Below are 20,858 nucleotides of genomic sequence, written 5' to 3' on the forward strand. Positions count from 1 at the left end.
GAGCATGTTTGACAGTCTTGAGAAGACCCTCCGCCACAGATGTGACGACATACTAAGGAAACCCCGCCTTTTTAGCTCTGTTTCTAGTTTCTAGTAACAGGCACAAATGTAAAGAAGGTGTTTAGATATGTAGACGACTACGTTGTCTTTCTAGAATCAAGTCCAGGCGAATTTGGCAATGATTCTTCAAACGTACTTGATCTGTTCACGCGTTTCCTGCAACCGCTCGCAGTCACGCATGAAATGCCGCAAAACAACGCCTTGCGTTTTCTTGACATACGAATGTTCTTCGAGCGAGACCAGGTCTTCTGGTCGTACGAGCCTAGGGCCAATAAGCCGCTTCTGCTGTTTTCTTCGGGCCACTCCAAGCTAGTTGAAAGGGGTATTGCAAAATTAACCCTAATGAATGCGCTTCGCCGCTCATGTCCTCACAAGTGTTCGTGTAGTTTCCAGGCGCAACCTGACCGCCTGAAAAAGGCGGGGTTTCCTCAGTATGTCGTCACATCTGTGGCGGAGGGTCTTCTCAAGACTGTCAAACATGCTCGCGAGGGTGAGGAGCAGGCTTCACCAGAAACGGAGCCTGTCAAGCAGAAATGCGCCGTCATACCGTACCTTCACGATGTCTCACATATGCTGAAAAAGATAGGAAACAACGCCAACGTAAGAGTCGTCCTTTCAGCACCAAACAAGCTTTATAATCTGTGCAAGGCCTCCTACAGTGGTTCTGAAAAACCCAGGTGCGAAAAAAAGCACAAAGAAAGCTTTGTTAAATGTGAGAACAACATCGTTTGAGTTACCGCTGTCCTGTGGCAAGAAATACATAGGGCAGACGGGACGGTGTGCCAATGACAGGCTGCGTGAGCACGCAAATAACGTGCGAACTGGAAGTGTGGGACATTTGGCTTTCCACTGCAGGAAGTGTGGGTGCTATCCCATGTATTCGCAGTGCACTGCGACAGGAAGGAGCCAGGCACAAACAACACGTGAGATAATTGAAGCGGCGAAGATTGCAAGTTTGGGAGACATGTGCATTAGTGCACCTTCAATTGACCTATCCAAAAAAGAACTAGACTTTCTAAGCAAGGCCCACAGGGTGACTAGACGATAGTGGTAGTCAGGAATGACCGCTTGATCTCTTGAAGAAAAAAATCCGGTATCAGGTTGTTTGATTGCTTATCATGCATACTTATTTGTGGTTTTACATGAAGCCTTCCTGTACAATGCGCCTGCGTGCGTTGCTTGTTGTTGTCTACATATATATATGTACCACTGTAGAAAATAAGGCATATGTTGGAAGTCAGCGCTGTGTCCGCGTCGTTTTTCGTCCCTGTTCTTTTGCGCGCTCAAAAATGCCAAACATGAATTACCAACTTGCCCATGCCTACGCTCTCTCAATATATACATATATGTGTGTGTGTGTGTGTGTGTGTGTGTGTGTGTGTGTGTGTGTGTGTGTGTGTGTGTGTGTGTGTGTGTGTGTGTGTGTGTGTGTGTGTGTCATTCCATGCCAAGTGTCCCAGACGTGGCGCTCGCACACCTCAGATTTTGCTGATAAAATTTGTGCCTTTTTCCTGTGCCACATGGAGTATTGTGGCAAAACACTTTTGCTCGAAAAAAATTTTGACAATCATGGCACCCCCTCGAAATTCGCTTCTATTTATTAAATTGTACCTAATAGAAAAATGTGTATAAAATCTATTTTTGTGTGTTGAGCTACGAAACCGCGCTTGCGCTATCGCAGAGGTTCTGTTTAGTTGTCCCATTCATTATTTCCAATTTTTTTTTGTGTTTCGCTACCAGCTACGTAGCTTCAAAAACTACAAAAATCTTCAAAGTTCGTGAATTTTTCTTGAGCTATCTGGAACTCACCCTAACCAATATTGATAATAGCCTGATTTCCAGGAAAGTGTATTTTAGTACAGAAATGTTTAGGGGTAAAATAGACTTCAAATCTTTCCGAAAAAATTGTGATATTTGAGAAAATGTACGATTTGTCACATGTTTGACCGTATTTTTCATACTGATGCGGTCAAAGTAAAAATCCTCGTCATGTGGCGTTTGATAGAAGACTTCATCGTTAAGTAACGAAGAAAGTCTAATCAAATCATTTTTTTGTTTTAAGGAAGAAAATAATTTTTGAATTTGGCCCTCCGATCGCGCAGTGCATTTCATTTTGCTGCCACTTCGCCGCAAAGCACGTGGTCGCCCTTACAGCTGACACTCGTCACAGGCAGCGGCCAGATGCGAGATGTATGTCAGCGGCTCGTGAGTGGTCGAAAGTCTTGTCGCGCTGTCAGGGCGACGAGTAATGAATTTGCGTTACAATGAGCATTTGCTAGGCGGGCCCAATGGGAAGTATGGACGCCCGAGAGCAGCATGTGGAGTCGTTGGCACAATGTCCTAGAGGGACGTCTGCACAACTAGCAGACACATACTGAAAGAAATAATGCACACTGTACACACTTCTTTCTCAGGGTATACGTGTTGTACAGACGGCCTCTTGCACATTGTGCCAACGACGCCATAGGCTGCTCTCGGGCGTGCATACTTCCCATTGGGCCCGCCAAGCAAGCTCACATTGTAACGCGAATTCATTACTTGTCGCCCTGACATCAACGTGACAAGACTTTCGACCACTCACGAGCCACTGACATACATCTCGCATCTGGCCGTTGCCTGTGACGAGTGTCAGCTGCAAGGGCTACCACGTGCTTTGCGGCGAAGTGGCAACAAAATGAAATGCACTGCGCGTTCGGAGGGCCAAATTCAAAAATTATTTTCTTCCTTAAAACAAAAAAAATGATTTGATAAGACTTTTTTCATCACTTAACGATGAAGTCTTTTATCAAACGCCGCATGACGAGGATTTTTACTTTGACCGCATCAGTATGAAAAATATGGTCAAACATGCAACAAATCGTACATTTTCTCTAATTTCACGATTTTTTTTCGGAAAGATTTGAAGTCTATTTTACCCCTAAACATTTCTGTACTAAAATACACTTTCCTGGAAATCAGGCTATTATTAATATTGGTTAGGGTGAGTTCCAGATAGCTCAAGAAAAATTCACGAACTTTGAAGATTTTTGTAGTTTTTGAAGCTACGTAGCTGGTAGTGAAACACAAAAATTCGGAAATAATGAATGGGACAACTAAACAGAACCTCTGCGATAGCGCAAGCGCAGTTTAGAAGCTCAACACACAAAAGTAGATTTTATACACATTTTTCTATTAGGTACAGTTTAATAAATAGAAGCGAAATTCAGGGGGGTGCCAGGACCGTCAAAAATTTTTTCGAGCAAGAATGTTTTGCCACAATACTCCATGTGGCACAGGAAAAAGGCACAAATTTTATCAGCAAAATCTGCGATGTGCGAGCGCCACGTCTGGGACACTTGGCATGGAATGACCCTTAAATATAAGAGCTACAGAAAGATCACGGAGGTCCTGATACTGTAGGAAGGCATTTGACACACGACGTACGTTTTAGCACTATGCTAATGCTAAAACGTACGTCGTGTGTCAAGTACCTTATATATATAAGGTATGATATATATAAATATATATATTTAGCGGTGGTATGGAGAGTTCTGTACAGAACTGAAATACAGAAACACCGTCCAGAAATACAGCGAGACACATTACTGTCAGAATGAGTGAGATATGAAAAGCAATAGTTTCGCTAACATCGTTCATTACTGTCAAATCCGGCAATATACTAGACCTGGCATAAACATTAGCATAGCCAGCAGTCAGTTTTTATGAATAGGAATCAATGGCCAGCCATCAAGCACTTCTTTGTGACATCCATTACATATTTTATGTGGCATACAGCGCAAAACATGCAACATGTGTAGTTCTCATGTAGTACAGGATTCTCATGTAGTCATCTGAGATACAGGACCCCAATAGGTGACACAGCTTGCGTGCATGAGCTTGGCAGTGTCGTGTTCCCAGACCATGTCAGGGTCAGGTGGCATTCTGGCGAAAAGGACAGCAGGTTGCACTGATTCGAGACCACTCACGGCCAGACCTTAAGCGTGGCTATTCCGAATTCTTGGACACGTCTTGACTACCTCGAGACACGAAGTTTCCAAGGAGGCTTCCTGGTCAAATGCAGCTGTAGAGCTTCAATGTGCAGTCTTGAAGCAACCTGAAATAGTCAAGTGCACAAAAATAAACACATGATGACAGACAGATCGATCACCTTTTAATCTGACAAGGGCAGCGCTCACACACCAGATTCCATGAAGTGTCATGGCAATGAACAAAACCAGGGATACCCATTAACTTTGCTGTACTTTGAGGGTCTGTTACTCCCTTAGCCAGCTGCAACTGTTTCCGCTGCATGACCTCCGTACAATTAGAAGGATGTTTTTTTAGAGAACGCATATTTCTTATCAAAATTGTATAATAGTCACGCTCAAGATGTTTTCGCGCACACACTCTACGTCAAGAAGGAAATAGTTTGCTGCAACTAAAATGGCAATGAAGAGATTAATTAACAAAAACTCATTAATTAACTTTTAATTCCTGACCTGGAGGTAGTTGTTTATATTAGAAAGTTGTATCGCGTGCCAATTTATGGCATACACATTTTTTTTAATCGCGAAAGTTACACGTAATTCGTGATATTCATCCTTGAATTTCAAGCCCCGCCACGGTGGTCTAGTGGTTATGGCGCTCGACTGCTGACCCGAAGGTCGCGGGATCGAATCCCGGCCGCGGCGGCTGCATTTTCGATGGAGGCGAAAATGTTTGAGGCCCGTGTACTTAGATTTAGGTGCACGTTAAAGAACCCCAGGTGGTCGAAATTTCCGGAGCCCTGCACTACGGCGTCTCTCATAATCATATCTTGGTTTTGGGACGTTAAACCCCAGATATTATTATTATTATTGAATTTCAAGGACGAAATCGAAACTGATAGCGCCTGACGTGCAGGAAACGTCGCTTCTCTGTTACGTAAGCTCGGAGCTACACGTGAAAAGAAGGTGATGATAGTTTAATGAAGGTGGGCCGAAGCAGAATGTGATCAGGAAAATCTGCAAGCATTCAGAAATACACAAGTAAACAGCTTATTATTTGGGCGCGATGTGTGGTACTTATCTGTAAACATAGAAAGAAAAGGTTGATATTACTGCCGTTTCGGATGCGCGCATCTCGAAAGAAACAAATGAGCACCAAATGCCACATGCAAAGGTAAGGCGATCCGCTGACGCAAGTTAGATGACTTGCCAGTTTTCACGAAAAGGTACGACCACGACGTGCCTTCATTCAAATTTCGTCACTCCCTTGTCGCGGGCAGCTCCGGTCTGACGTAACAGAAAAACCGCGTTTTCTGTGTGCCGGACATGATCAGTTTTGATTTAGCCCTTAAAATTTCACAATAAATATCTCGAGTTACGTAAAACTTTCATGATTTCTGAAAAATGGGTATACCATAAAGTGGCACGCACTTCAAATTTCTAATATAAACAACTGCCCTCAAGTCAATAAATAAAAATTAGTTAACGGGTTTTTGTTAATTAGTCCCGTCAACGCATTTTTTGTTGCGGCAGAATATTTCCGCCTCGAACTAGAGTACTACTGGAGCGTGACTGTCATAGAATTTTTTTATAAAAGATATGTACTGTCTGAAAAAAAATCACCCTGTATAGCATGGCAGCAGTATTTTAATAATAATAATAATTGTTGGGGTTTGACGTCCCAAAACCACGATAAGATTATGAGAGAAGCCGTAGTGGAGGGCTTCGGAAGTTTCGACCACCTGGAGTTCTTTAACGTGCACCTAAATCTAAGCACACGGGTCTAAACCATTTTCGCCTCCATCGAAAATGCGGCCGCGGCGGCCAGGATTCGATCCCGCAACCTGCGGGTCAGCAGTAGAGCACGATAACCACTAGACTAGCAGTATTTTAACGAAGACCTGTAGGTCGCGGGATCGAGTCCCGGCCTCGGCGGCTGCATTTTCGTTGGAGGCGAAAATGTTTGAGGCCCGTGTACTTAGATTTAGCTGCACGTTAAAGAACCCCAGGTAGTCGAAATTTCCAGAGCCCTCTACTACGGCGTCTCTCAATCACATCGTGGTTTTGGGATGTTAAACGCCAAATGTTATTATTAGTTTAACGAAGAAAACGGCAAAATGTGTATACAGCTACACGAAATATGGCGAATGTACGACAAGACTAGGCTTGCCTTCACTGCCTTCTCTCTGTCGCATCATTGTGAGCGTGCCCTTCTAGTGCCTGGCTTCAGAACAGCTGCACGAAGGTGCAGCTATTCTAAAGGCCTAATGTGCCATTTTTTCTTCAGATCTATATCAACAGGCAAAGGTCTCGTTTTTCCGTTTGTCTGGAAGGACAACCCACCAGCCAGCGTTGACCAGTATAGAGGGTTGGGAGCAAACTCGGGCAAACTGTGCAGCACAAACATCGCCTCAAACCTCAAACAATTGAGGTGATGAGAAGCGGTCAAACAAAAAGGAACAGTGCTGAAGTGACTTATATACATATTAAAAACAACAGCTGATTATGGCACGAAATTGGGACAATTAAGGTGCATTGTAAAAGAATGTCAAATGAGGTACCCTGCTGTAAAAAGTGCTAAATATTCATTGCAGACTATGGCGAATAGAATGCAAATAGGATACAGCGAGTGTTTCGAGGTATAATGACGAAGTAATAATTGCTAGAGATTTATGAGCGAAAAGCACAATGCTATTAAGCGGTGCTACATAGTGGGAGATCACGGATTAATTTCAACTACCTGGAGTTCTTCAACGTGCACAAATCAGAGGGCATGGGAGTTTCTGTATCTCGCCCCCTTCTAAATGCAGCTGCCGGGGTCAGGAATAGAACCCGCGTCCTTGGGCTTCGCAGCGTAACGCTTCCAAGTCCATTTTAAAGGATTTTTGTCCACTGCCCACAACATCACTGTAGACTGTATCTTTGTGTTGAAAATAATAACGAACTGAACCACGGCTGGTATAACAAAGGCATCCAATATCCACGCAACACAGCGTTTGAGCAGTATGTTTACTGCCATTATTACTAGCCGGTGTTGTGTTTACTATTAGGTACTAGCACCACACCACATTAGACAAAGCAAGTATCACAGGAGGATGAGGTTATGCTCGTATGCAGTTTGTGGACAAAAAAAAAACTACAACTTTGAAGTGAACTCACATTTACCTTTGTTGCATGATAATTTTTAGCATCATAAGATCAAGTCACCACTGTTTCAATTAAATGAAACCGTGCTACAAAAGCTATTGCATCAAAGTTTTATAGCAGTTACGCACGCACGCACGCACGGACGCACGCGCGCGCACACACACACACACACACACACACACACACACACACACACACACACACACACAAACAAACAAGCAAACACGGCGAGAAGTTCGAATATGCAGCGAATAAATACGTATTAAACGTGCTTCAACGTCTGGATAGCACAGGAAAGAAACACTAAATTCTAGAGTTTCACGAGCCAAAATCATAATCTGGATATCAGGCATGTTCGGGCCGGGTGCATTAGATTGATTTTGATCAGCTGATCTTACTTACCCTTCAAATATATATCGGTGCAACGTTGCTCTACGTGTCACCACACTCGACTTGCAACCGAGATTTCAACTCGCAATTTCATGTTTTTCTGGCATGTATGGAATAAGGAAACACGATATTGGCGCGCACCACTCCGTTTTACCTGCTACTGGATAGTCCAGTGCGGTTTTCGTCGTTGTCAAGCCATTGAAACACGATAGCAAAATCCGTGCAACTGGAACATCAAAAAGACAAGTGGCAAAGCTACGTGTGAAGCGAATAAAAGAGTTGTAGGCAGAAGCCGGCAGAACTCACCTGAAATCTATAACGACCGTAGGAGCGTCGTCCACAGGCTTCGTCTGTCGGTGCCACTGGGATCCGTCATGCGCTGCCATCTTGCTCAGGCAAGTTCACGACGAAACGAAGCTTACTGCAGGGACTTCTCCGTCCGGAGGCTGCTTTTCCCAAACACTGAGTGACACTGCTTCAGCCAGTCACGGCAAGCGTGAGCCGACGACACGATACTACGCCACGAATGCATAGCACGGAAGGAAAGTCACGCAAAACGATCAGCCAGACACGGCAAGAGCGAGCCGACGATACGATACTACGCCATGAATGCATAGCACGAAGAAAGTCACGCAAAACAATCACTTGCAATCACGGCTGACGACACAGATTATTCTGGCGGACTAAAGAACGACCACAACGAGACGGATCACGAACAATGCCGTCTAACGACGCCAGGCCAGGCCAAAATGGCTGCCTCGTATTGATGGCTTCGGCTTTGGATTAAAGTAGCCTCCACGAACTGCCTACATGGTTTCGGTTTTGTTTTGGTGCTATAGAACACACATCCATGCATAGTTAAAGCTCTATTGAATAATATCAGGGTGGAGGAGGCGAAGCGTGCCCTGTGTGTGTCTGTAAGGGCTGTACGGTGGGAGGGGGCGCAGGGGAACGTGCATCCCCTGCTCTAGGGGCTAGGGAGAGTGCGGTGAGGCCGTGTGTGCGTGCCTAGCTGTGCTCAACGTTTGCTGAGCGATTTGGTGGCCCGCGTGGATTATCGTGAAGATGTAGTTTAGCTGTGGCGGGCAGAAATGATGACCACGCGCGCTATAATTCTGGGGTGCAATCGCGGAACGATGCTATTTCCGATTCCAATGCCATATTCTATGCTATTCTTATCATCCACCACTCGCGGCTGGCTGATCGCGTTGATAATGCGGACGGACAGTCGTTCTGACCACTGGCCAAGCGCGAAAAGCACGAAAAGCATTGGAATAAAGAATAGAATCGTTCCGCGATAGCACCCCTGGTAGTATTGTCGCTCTTTAGGAGACGCGGTAAAGCGTCGCCTTGATAACCGGTCTGCGCGGTTATCATGCCAGCTTTGCGGCACATGTTTTTACGGCCGTCGAGTTAGATGTGTTCCCGATCGCCAGTGCGTTCAACACCATGCACGTCCATTTCACTAATAAATGTATGTTTTCTGCCATACATGCTGTCGTAGGAATCTACAAACCTCGCTTGCAAACGTGCGAAGATTCGCAAATTTGTCAGCGCTGCCATTGTTAAACGTTGTCATAACTCTCAATGTTTCGCTTGGGGGCAAGATTTTTTAAGAACCCTGTTTACTTGTAGACGTTTTCGAAGCGCCGTTTCAGCAATATCGTAACTGAAGCCATAACACAATACGTGCGTAATTCCACATTTTACGATCCCATGTTATATATTCTCAACCAAAGTTTTTCGGTATACCACAAGCCAAAGCAGCGAACTGTATCTTGGTCGCAGCCAGTGAAGCTTTCTTTTTTAAAAAAAAAACCCACCCTCTATATGCAGAACCATCACTGACTCCCTTGGAGCAAGGGAGTCATCTATTTCATTCAGGAGCGTCGACCAGAGCATTGTGACTCCCCTTAGAAAAAAAGGTGGTCATCGGCTGCCACAAAGAGAGTCAAGCAGACGTGACTCCCTTTTGACTCTCTTTTTTTTAAGAGTGTACTTTCCATTCGTCAGGTCAACGCTGCCGATGTCAGTTTTTCTTCATGCTGTCGCATGTAAATTACCAATGTCTGTTCTGGCCGCTCCTGGGAAGACATAAACTGTCAATGTCCTGTGGCGCATACCCGCTTACCGTATACGGGTATGTGCCACATGTGTCCGGAGGAAAGGGTTTGACGACGTACGCGGCAGGATTTTCACGTTATTCACGTCACGACCAGACAGTCATATTCGCGAAACACTCTTACCTCCCCATTCCAATTTTTGTCTACACCAAGTTAAGGAGGTAATCATGAGAGCACCCAGACGTAGGCGGCTAGATAGATAGATACGTGGATAGAAACGCTCAAAGTGCTTAAGGTTCGCTAAGAAATGCTTCGCATTTAAAAAAAACGTCCTCGCTGTAGTACGCGTGAGTCGTAATTGCAGTGGAGCTCGCGAAAGAGTGAAACGATGTTTTGTTGCCGCATATTACAAGTTGCGCACAAAGTTTTGTGAAAACTCATCATTTTAACGTACTTTCACGGAACGTACTTTTTGTTTCACGAGCGCTCTTACAATAATGCGTCTTGCTCACAAAAGCGTGCGATCAGAGTGTCACCTGCAGCGACCTCTTTCTGAAGCTATCTGCGTGATTTTGATCCTGTAATGATGATGCTTTTACGAGTGAAACTGTGCTACTCCTAGTTAAGCCAGTATTGAAATGGCCGGAACGCAGCTGTCTCTTATTAAATGCCTGCTGTGTAAATATACTAAAAATTTAGCTGATTGAGCTAGCGCTACGCCTGCGACGTAAAGGACACTGGCGCGAGTACTGTTTACTTGCATGCCAGTAAATGTATTATGTGCAGCTGGATGCCTTGTGTCCAAATAAATTTGGGGACATCAAACACTGAAATAAGGCACGAAGTTCTGGCCAGCTGTTGAGGAACACCGTACCATTTACTACCTTTTGAAGACGAACGCTTGTAATCTTGAAGGTGTGGATGCCTACGGATTGCTTGTGCTTGAAAGAACTACCTTGCACTACAAGGAAACGCTCAAAGGTATTAAGTGCACCCCTACACAAAGCTTACGTCTGCCTTGGACCCAGCTGCGTGTCACGCAAATTAGCTCCGTAAAATGGAATAGCAGGACCACATACTATAGCATACACGCAGTTAGTGCACTTACTGGCGCATTTTCACTTGGCTCCTAGTTTTTCTGCTTGAATTACAGTTATCCAATCGCGGCGAAGTTGACAATACCACACCGGCACTAATCCCGTGGAGTGTCATGATCGTCGCAGACAGCGCTAAGTAATATCCTCCTGTTGCGCGGCTTGTTTTGGCATCTAAAGACGACGCAGTAGTGCCCATACGAGCTCTTAGAAGCGGAAGTGGCGTGAACGGGTACTTTTTCGAATTTTTATAGCCACAGAACTGCCGCTTGCCCTGTTTAATTTGCGCAACAGATGCGCGCCTTGGCAGCCCGGCGTCTGGGTGCGAGAGTATCCGCTCGGCTCGCCAGCAGCCTGGGTGCGAGACAGGCGTGCTCTGGTGTAAACTCCGTTTCATGCTCCGTTTCACACATCAGGTGAAACGCTGTGGAGGCTTGCTAGATTTCTTGCAGAATATGCGTTCGCACCAATAAATAGTCCAATGATTTAACGACCCGTAATACGACTTCCTTTCTTCATTAGGTTGCATAATGAATGAAGATGCTTAGCGCCTCAGATATAAACAAACAGCGTCATACGGTGGTCAATAAGTTCTTCTGGATCGCTTCGAGTCTCTTTGTTTTCGCTTTTTCGGTGTTTCATTTGCAGGCCGTCACGACACCACAAACGCGCATTCGTGTTCGGCTACCAGGAGCGTTTACAACGACGAATGCCAAGCCCGAGACGAGCGCACTCGCACATCTTGCTGACCGTGAACTTCTTTGATAGCTTCCGCAGCGTTACACATGATGTATGAAACGGAGCATAGAGGGTTTTTAACAGTTCATCGGGCTTAGCGCTATCTATGTGAGGAATGGAGACTTTCAGCTAAGGCAAAAGTAAAGCAGATGTCACAGCGTATTCGGTAACAAAACAATGACGTCATGCTTGTCATCATTGGCGTGATATTCTTTTTTTCCTGTTCTGCAAGTTTGAGATAGGTTAAACATCCCGCATTTCTACCTGAGTGCGCTATATATAAATAATGTATATTAGGTTCCTAGTGAACATTCCAAGCTGGACACGATAGGGCATCATGTAGCGACGTGATCGCCTGTATTGTGGCAATTAAAATTTAGTTGCACGTCCCTCCTTGGTTTGGCTGTGCAAATTAATTTTACGCTACGTCCGTGTGTGAAACTTTAGCTTGACGCCTCATTACTGATTCTCTTGCCTTTGGCTATCACTGTCCGCGACATAATGGATGATTTGCCCTATTTAATTGTCTGCTGTTAGGTACACGAGGCAGGACTGAGATCGTCACACACATCGACTCAATATAATAGTGAGAAGAGAAAATTGCGGCAACTGTTGCAGCTACAATATACGCAAATGTATTGCGAAAGTTTCGGGAATCGGTCGCGGCTTGCACTTGTGAATATTCCTTCTTCAAAACTTCTTATTGGTAGTCAGGTGAGAACAATATACATTTACATTTAATGTCAACTCATCGCTTGGCACAGCAACTTTCGCAATCTTTTTTTTCCCAGAGAAGAAATGTGTAGTTCGAACAGCTTAAAGCACCTTACATCCCATCACTTCGCAGATAGATAGATGCTTTAAGATAGATAGATAGATAGGAGATAGATGTTTGAAGCTTGACGTGAGCTTAATAAGTGATCTGGCGTCTCCACTTCTGCTTAATGACCGCGCATGCGGCTGTTTGTTGCAAAGCATTGTATTTGCAATGTACGAGACAATCAATCAATCAATCAATCAATCAGTCAGTCAGTCAATCAATCAATCAATCAATCAATCAATCAATCAATCAATCAATCATCAATCAATCAATCAATCAATCAATCAATAATCAATCAATCGATCAATTAATTAAATAATTAATTATTCACTCCATCCATCCATCAGTACTTACAGAAATCATTGCATCTCTGCGTAGAACAGTGTTTCTTCCCGTGAAGAAGAATACGGTCACTGTTCGGGCCCCAGGCGCGTCGATAGTTCAGACAACGCAGTCGCTCAAAGACCGCTGAAGTCGACGCTTATCCGGTATTAAACCCCCTTTTTTTCAGTGAACGTGTTCACAAATGATGTAACACATCTATGTAATAGGTGCTTTCTTTGAGCGCTTAATTCGGGCAGCAGGAATTCAGACAACACTCCGAGAAGCAAGATATCACGGGGGCGTATCGTAGCAAGCTACGCCTACGAGGCCGCTTTGCTACAGCGGCGCGAAGGCCCGTTCGCACCGATACCTTTTCTCGCCGCAAGAGGAAGGTGGGAATCCGCTTTTACGTCAACATAGTGTTTTCCGCTAGAAATAAGTCAGGTCGCGTTTGCGCAGCAGATAAAAGGAAAGTTGAGGGAGACGCCAAAGATGGTGCCATTGCAAATTTAAAAAAAAACCGGGACAGGTTAGTCGAGTGTGGAAAAGGGGTCGTTTGCTGTATCCATCTGTTCCGTGGAAAATGTTATATTGATCAAACTGGACGCTGTTTGAAAAAAAAAATCACAGCATATCCACGGAGTGAATGATGATGAGTGGGCGAAGCTGCGGAGGTTCATCGGTAAACCGTGAATCTTCCGTGAATTCTGCCCAGTACATCATCACCGGGCGCGTTTATACTAAAGGTTCGATGAGTTATGACGACTTGCAGCTCACTTTAATTTTACATGTACGCTGTGAATTTTCATTGTTTAGAAAACCATTGCTTTAGAAAACATCTGGCGTCTTTCGTTAAGCAGCTGGCGTCTTTTCGTTTTGCTTTAGAAACATCTGGCGTTCTTTCGTTTTGCTTTTAGAAAACATCTGGCGTCTTTCGTTGGTTTATTTCATCAATCAACGGCGTTTTGAACAAAATTTTTATTGTTTAATCACGCACAGGAGAAATATCAACTGGCACTACCTTGGAGGTAAACAATGGCTGCTAATGGGAATGAGAGACAGAAGAAGTCGGCTTGTAGCTAACACTTACACTTCTACTTCTACTAACGTTTCCTACTGGAACATGCCAATGGCTGCTAATGGGGAATGAGAGACAGAAGAATTCGGCTTTTAGTTAACGCGCACGCTGCGAATTTTTTATTGTTCAGCAACACACAGGAAAAATCTCCCACCGGCACCACCTTGGAGGTCAAGATCTGGTACTAGCGTTACGACTGGTTACGCACTACTACGACTACGAAGGACGAACGGGTGCCGCCTTAAGGAGCTTCGCCCCTAAAATTGGGGTATGCTTAAGCTTCGTTTTTATGAGTTGAACGCGATAGCGACATCCGGCCCCATCCTCATCGGGCTCTGTTTCACTTGTTGCTCGCGCCGCCTCCTTCGCATGGCTACAGCCCGCCGAGCTTTCGTGTCTGCCTTGTCTGCCTCCGTCTTGCGTGGCCTCCCTCGTTGTCAAGCGCCCATTGACGTTGATGCCCCATCAAAACTTGCCGATGAGGAAGACGCAGCATTGTGGCTGGCGCTTGCAGACAACATTGCATCGCAAGCGTGTCTAGAGCCCGATGGCGTGAGAGAAAGTGTACTCGCGTGATATTTTTTTCCAAATATCAGCGTAAGCACTACGTGTGGGTAACAGAATCCGCGCACGAGGATGTGTGCCCTTTGTAATGGGGTGGTATGCTTTAAACCAGCAGCAGTTACGCGCGTAATACTTTTGTCGAAGTGGCGATGCACCCACTACGTGTTCGTGAGGGAATACGCGCAGTAACGCGTGTGCCTTTTGTAATGGGTGGGCGCTTTTAAACCACCATAACGTTATGCAATTACGTCCGACGGCAATGTGCGCTCGTACCGCGTTTTACTGCGATATGAGATATTACATCTCGTACTGTGACGCCTGTACACAGGACGCGTACCTTTGTGAAGCATGAAAGTTAATTTCAGTGTAGTTCGAAGCAGTGGTGCGGCTCTATGCTAGAACACTTGCTTGCCACGCCGAAAGCCTACGTTATATTCCCCGTCGGGTACATCATTTTTTTATCATTTGCATCCGTGGCAATTTTTTGGTCGCTGACAATGATGATTTTTCGCTCACAATCAGCGACGCCGACCCCGGAATTTCTGCGATACGGGCTCTTTAACGCTGTCGCGTTAATAATAGATTAACGGACCACAGAGCACCGTTGAAAGGGCAGCCATCTTCTAAGCTCTGCGTTCAGTATGAAGAATGAAACTGTCACCCTTCTCTAAATGAAACTAAAGTGTCGTGAAAGCTCAGAGATAAGGCCACGCGAGAATTTGTTCAAGCATTCTTTATTCATAAGTCTGCCGACGTGTGTGGCAACGCCGTCTATAATGTTGCACAAACTAGAAATTGATTATTTAACCGCAAATTTGTAACCTAACCACGTGTGTTTGTACTATATATGTGTATCAGACAATAAATTTTCAGCCGCTAGTCTGCGCTCGTTCGTGTACCTTCCTCGTGCCTGAACGAAAGAAGAGAGAAGAGATCAAGGTTTCTCTTGTTTTCTTAGCCTTGCGTTGCTTCATTACCTTCTGCACAGAGAGATCAAGGGCTCGTTTCTTAGTTAGACACAACCTAATGAAATCACAAGATACACGTTGTTTTGCACAGTTGATCGTCATAGAATGATACCTAGTTTGTTGCGTGTTTTAACGTTAGCACGATTTTAAATGTAAGTGCATACAGCACATGTTCTTGGCTTACATTTAAAAGAATGTCGTTAAATTTCGAGTTTCCGTTATTTCGAATTACCTCACTGATAATTTCACGCTGAAAAAACGTAAAGGTTATCATGTTCGATACAGCACTGAAAAATGAAACCGAAGCAAGAAAAAACACTGGACGAACACGCTCTCGCAACTGAAAGATTTTGTTCTAAAAAAACATAAAGGAAAAGAAAGCACAACATAGCAGACAAATTTCCATCATTTATGTGTAGAGGTTATGTACTGTGAATTGAAGCTTTTTCCGCCAGCATTCTGGCCCCAAGCGAAACTGACAGGGCCGTGCTCGGATACGAAGTCGAAAAGTATCAAAACATTACGCGATGCCGTAAAAATATACCCCCGTTTAAGTCAATTACAGAATATTGATGGGCATTACGTGTTCATTTAAACGCCACGCGACTTCTCGTTTCAGGAAATATAAACAACAGATAGCGTGTACTCTCCATTTCCATCATGACTGCACCAGGGGACGAAGCCAGAGCGCTGCGCTCGCAACTGTAGCAGCACTGGGCGAAAACATGGAAGCCGTTTGCACTCCAGGTTCAGGACCGAACAAAGGTGAGCAGAAAAGTCACGAGTACTAGTTGTCGTATTACCAAAGCATGCGAACGAAAACTGTAGCCAAACGAAAACTGTCGGAACTGTAGCCAAACGCTAGCAGCTTGCCGGATTAATAAAATATGTGTAATACACAGTATCCTTAAAGTAATTTCGACAAGTAATGCGGTGAAAAAATTGGGTTCTAAAAAGAACCAACAGCAAACACTTCAAAAGTAGGGAACTCTTTTTCTTGAATTTATAGATTGAGGCAAGAAGCTAATGAGGAACTGTGGCCAGTGCTATGGCATTATAACATGAAATAGCCACATTGACGTTTAATAGCATGTCTAATGAGTTCTTAAGAAGCTCCCGAGCTAAACGAAGAAAAGAATGAGACTTGGCTATTTGAAATTTAATCTTCATAAAACAGTAGAGCAGCGGACAACGAGCAATAAAAAAGGAAGCAAATTGGAAGCACGGACTTCTACCTGAGATTTATTGGAAATAGCAAGCACATCTATAGACATGCTCAAACACGTTTTCTCAAATATTCGCTCCCATAACTGACTTGGTAGCATAGTTAAAATGATATTGCGGTGCTGCAGCTATCACGACGGTGAAGTGAGCGAAGAGGTGGAGGCACGCCCGTAGCCAGGAATTTTTTTCGGGGGGAGGGGCACTTGCTGAAAACCTTGACTATTTGAGAGAAACACCTATTTTCATTATTTATTTTTAGTAAAAACACCCACTTCACCAAAATTTTTGGGGATACAGCTACGGCTACGGGCATGGGTGCAGGACGACATTGGGGAGCAATGTATTGTCGGGTACCACCGATAGACCGCTGCAAAACGCTCGTACTTCGCAATCCAGGCATCGACGTCAACGTTGCATGTGCCGCAGAAATTACCAGGATCGCACGGCTCAGTCAATACGACCGACTGTACCGGCTCTACCGGAGTAGCGGTCGAAGCAGAAGCAGCAGAATTTCCTTTTGTTGACATTGCGGGGCTTTCCAGAACACGTCCGCTGCGGAGTTCTGTCTTGCATTGTACCATGCACCTACACTAAAATGTTGTGATTATATTTACAAGATATTTACAGCGGAATGTACAGCCTGACAGTCGATATGGTGGTTGTTGTTCACTAGAACACGTCGTCCTCCTCCTCTTCCCCTCACTTCAACGTGATGATAGCTGCAACACCGCAGCAATATATTAAAAACTATTTTTCATTCGCGTGTGGCTACAGATAATGCGAGTATGCGAATTGCTCGTGTGTTTGCTTTGCTTACAGTGGTTGCTTACAGGCACCTGCATATTCGCTCAGTGAGTGACATGGTTAACATAAATATATCGCGTACGGTGCCTATTGTGTCTCATGACGACATCAGTGCATTCGAGGCTGGATAACCACGGCAGCGAAAATAGCTATGGAGATGGTAATAGAGTTCGGGCTGCTCTTGTTCAGACGGTGGTAAATGAGTTGCAGGCTGTTTTCGTGCAGATATTAACGCGTACGCTTAGTCTGGCCAAAGTTGTGACATTGACGCACTGAATGACGCGAGATGTACCTAACTGGAGTAATTTTCATCTTTCTGTCTCCTCCTTTAAATGCCGGCAGCGTACCTGACGGGTGTCAAATGCATGAACTACGCCGGTGACAAACTCCACACCTGCTTCACCAATTTGAATAGCGCGGTGCTGCGAGCAGTGTTCAAGGCACCAGCCAAGGCAGCAATCCACTACACCTGCTGGTGAGTAACGACACTTTGATGTGAATCCATGGACTGACTGACAGAGCTTAATGTTTCATAACCCCACAGTGAGCTATACAATGTAACTGGTCTACGAATTTATTTCGTCCTGGACAAATACTTTAACGAAGCAGAAATTCAGGCTAATTAGTGTGTATTCATATTGGTGAAAAAGCAGCTCTAACAATAAGGACGAAGGAAAGGGAGCGCCCATGTCCTTCCCTTATCTTCTTCCGTGTTGATTGATTGAGCACCGTTTCCACCAAGACGAGTGTCTTAATGTGTGCCGTGCTCGGCAAAATGACGCTCCTAAATTTCTCTACCCTATGGGACGTGGTGATCACTACCTCGAATCGAACCCGCCACCTTCGACTAGCTGGCTGAGAGCCACGGTATCGGATGCTCTACGATGAATCGCGAGTGTCTTGCCTGTATAGCTGTTTGGCAGAGACCTGTCCCCCATATTTCGATCACGCTGATCGACCAGCCGACCTTGTTCATTTGAGCCACGGACTATATCAAGAATCACTGCTATGCCTTCAGCATGAATCAAATCTCTTCGTGTATCTCTTAAAGAAATTATTTATCCATGCCTAACGGCATACTATCCGAATAATAAAAAGGAAGCATATAAGAATATAGTTTCAGTGGCTCTATGGCTAGCGTACGCCTGCGTTTAGCACCTGCGTACTAAACGAACCCGTCTGTATCGAACATCCTCCAGTCTACTAGAGTGGCGATTGTAATCTATACGGCCGTCTTACAATTAGCTTCCGTGCATTCTTAAACACAGCGTGGTCTCTCAGAGATGAAACCATTATCTTTCGCGGCATTTTACCCTTCCGCGTGTTACGACACCTGTGCATTTCATTATGCCCTCCGGTTCCCTCATTCTTCTTCAACTTACGCTTCAACTCATACATTCTGATCCGTTGGAGCTATTATGCGAGCCACGTGCCCTCTCGTTGTGCCACCTTTGCGTTTCTTTATCTCGACTGCGTCTGGGTCTCTTCATTATGTATAACGAGGAACCACGCTATCGTAAACTGTTTTATTTCCGGTTTGTGATGCTATTCTGCCTTTGTGAATCGCAGTGCGTACCACAACGTAACAGAGTGCATCGCCAAGACACTGGCTCCCTGCCACCGCGTCGGGGCCAAGGACTTCCTGCTCGGCGTCCTGGAGCGAGTGGTGGGAACAGGGCTGCGGGCAGCCTGTGCTGTCCACACTAAAGGCTCCGATGCCTGCAAGGCGCTCAAGCCTTTGCCGCAGCTGGGTGCCAAGGACGTCGCCGTCGACAGCCTCATCGAGCTCCTGGCCGAAGCCGCGTCGACGATTGGCCGGAGACCCTAATCATTGCGGGAATTTTCACTTTTATTTTTTAAAGTGGCGCATCGCTTACCAAACGTTACAAGACTTCATTTTATAGGGCGACGCGTCGGTCGCACATTCATTCTTAACCTCCTCTATCTGTTCTGAATTGTCTTGTCCCATATTCAGGTAGCGAACTGGCGAATTCTCCAGTAACGCAGCGCTAACGGTGACGCTAAGAACAAGAACCGAAAGGACAGGCGCTGAACAATTGATTTCCTTCTTCGTTGTTTTAAATACTGCGTGTGTAGTTGTGGATATTAATTCACCTAATTAAGATGCCACATAATCATTATCATCGTCAACTAGGCTAAATGTCAGTTCTGTTAAACGCACACTTTTGTTTAGAAGGCCTCAATGGCTTTATTTTTTTACCGACGTATTCGCACGGCTATAGGCTAGATTTTCAATGAGTAAATCTTAACGGCTAACACCTACGAAATTCGAGTTTAAGTAAAGTGGTTATAGATGACTCGAATATACCACTGAAGGTGGTCCTGGCAATGCTGTGCAACAGGTTATGGTACAGCTTTTTTTGGCAGCCTTTAAAGAGCACGTGAGCAAACGACATGTTCAGATCGTCGTAAGTGCCTACGAGTACACGTTGCCTCAGAGATTTTCGAGTGCGCTGGAGACACGACCTTATTTCTGAGGGGTATGTCCAGATAAGAACGAACGCGAGGTCCTATAGTCACCATTCCAGAAGTTGATAAAATTTACTGTGGATACAGGTATTGCACCCAGAACAATGATTTTGAAGTAGTTTTGAGAATAAAATTTGTCTCCGTAAAAAACAAATACACTTAGTTTAGCCGCAAAAAACACATTTCTGCCAATGTAGCAGTTTCTGGGTGTGTCCAGATAAGATCGAACACGAGGTCCCGGTCACCATTCTTGATTGTGATGAAATTTACTGTAGGCCTAGGCATTACACCCAGAACAATGGTTTCGCAGTTAGTTTTGCGAAAAAACATTTTGTTCGCCTGAAAAAAAATATACAAATTTTAGCTGCAAAAACGCTTTTCCGCCAATTTCGCGATTTCTGAATTTTGAGCGCACCTAGGGAAAAAACGGTGCACTCCTTCGTCACAATATTTATTCCCCTTAAAGAACAAGTGAAATACAATCTTATTAGTCTATTATTTCCCTTGCTTGTCGAAGCACTTTTGAAGAAAAAAATCACAAACTTGGCAAATCGCACAAAATACCTGTATTTCAGGAATTTATTGCTGCAAGCAAGTTAAAGTGAGGATAATAAAAATCGGTACATATTAACTTTGATACTTTCGTTCTCGTTTAAAATAATCTTGGTGCTTTTATCGCGCTTCGTTTTACTTGATAATTGGGCTGAAACGTAAGTGATGTACCAGAAACGCCGAAATTTGAAAATGATTTTCTCAAAAAGGCCATTTTTAATTTTTTTTAAAATCCCTCTGATTGAAGTCAAGGACGTCATCTACCATTGTGCAGAAAAAAACGTTGCATTATTTTGGTTGGTAACAAGTTATAGTGCGTCAAATATGACCATGCCAGCCTAGCGGCCGCGTCGTTCGTTCTGCGCTGAAACTCGATATAAGTTGCTAAAAATACTTGTACGTGACATAATCACAAATCAGCAGCTCTACACCAACAAATGCGCAGCCCGGTGGAATGGTTCCGCAAGCTTTGTCTTGCGATCAGCAGCTTGACAAACCCGCAGCAGCGGCCGCTTGATGCTGCGGGCACTCACATTACATGAGTGCCGCTTCGACTGCGGATGAGCTCCGCTTGCGC

General features: G+C 44.7%; 1 protein-coding gene across 1 annotated transcript in view; it reads left to right on the top strand.

The window, feature by feature from the left end:
- The window catches only part of LOC119373994 (uncharacterized), a 40,363-nt gene extending 20,434 nt beyond the window's left edge, over nt 1-19,929 (top strand). The window contains exons 3-5 of the mRNA XM_037644051.2: nt 15,831-15,976; nt 17,582-17,714; nt 18,809-19,929. Coding sequence (XP_037499979.1) covers nt 15,831-15,976; nt 17,582-17,714; nt 18,809-19,067 — 538 coding nt within the window. The 3' untranslated portion in view covers nt 19,068-19,929. The remainder of the gene's footprint in view (nt 1-15,830; nt 15,977-17,581; nt 17,715-18,808) is intronic.
- The last annotated feature ends 929 nt before the right edge of the window (nt 19,930-20,858 follow it).

The sequence above is a fragment of the Rhipicephalus sanguineus genome, chromosome 11 (assembly GCF_013339695.2).
Source record: "Rhipicephalus sanguineus isolate Rsan-2018 chromosome 11, BIME_Rsan_1.4, whole genome shotgun sequence".
NCBI lineage: Eukaryota > Metazoa > Arthropoda > Arachnida > Ixodida > Ixodidae > Rhipicephalus > Rhipicephalus sanguineus.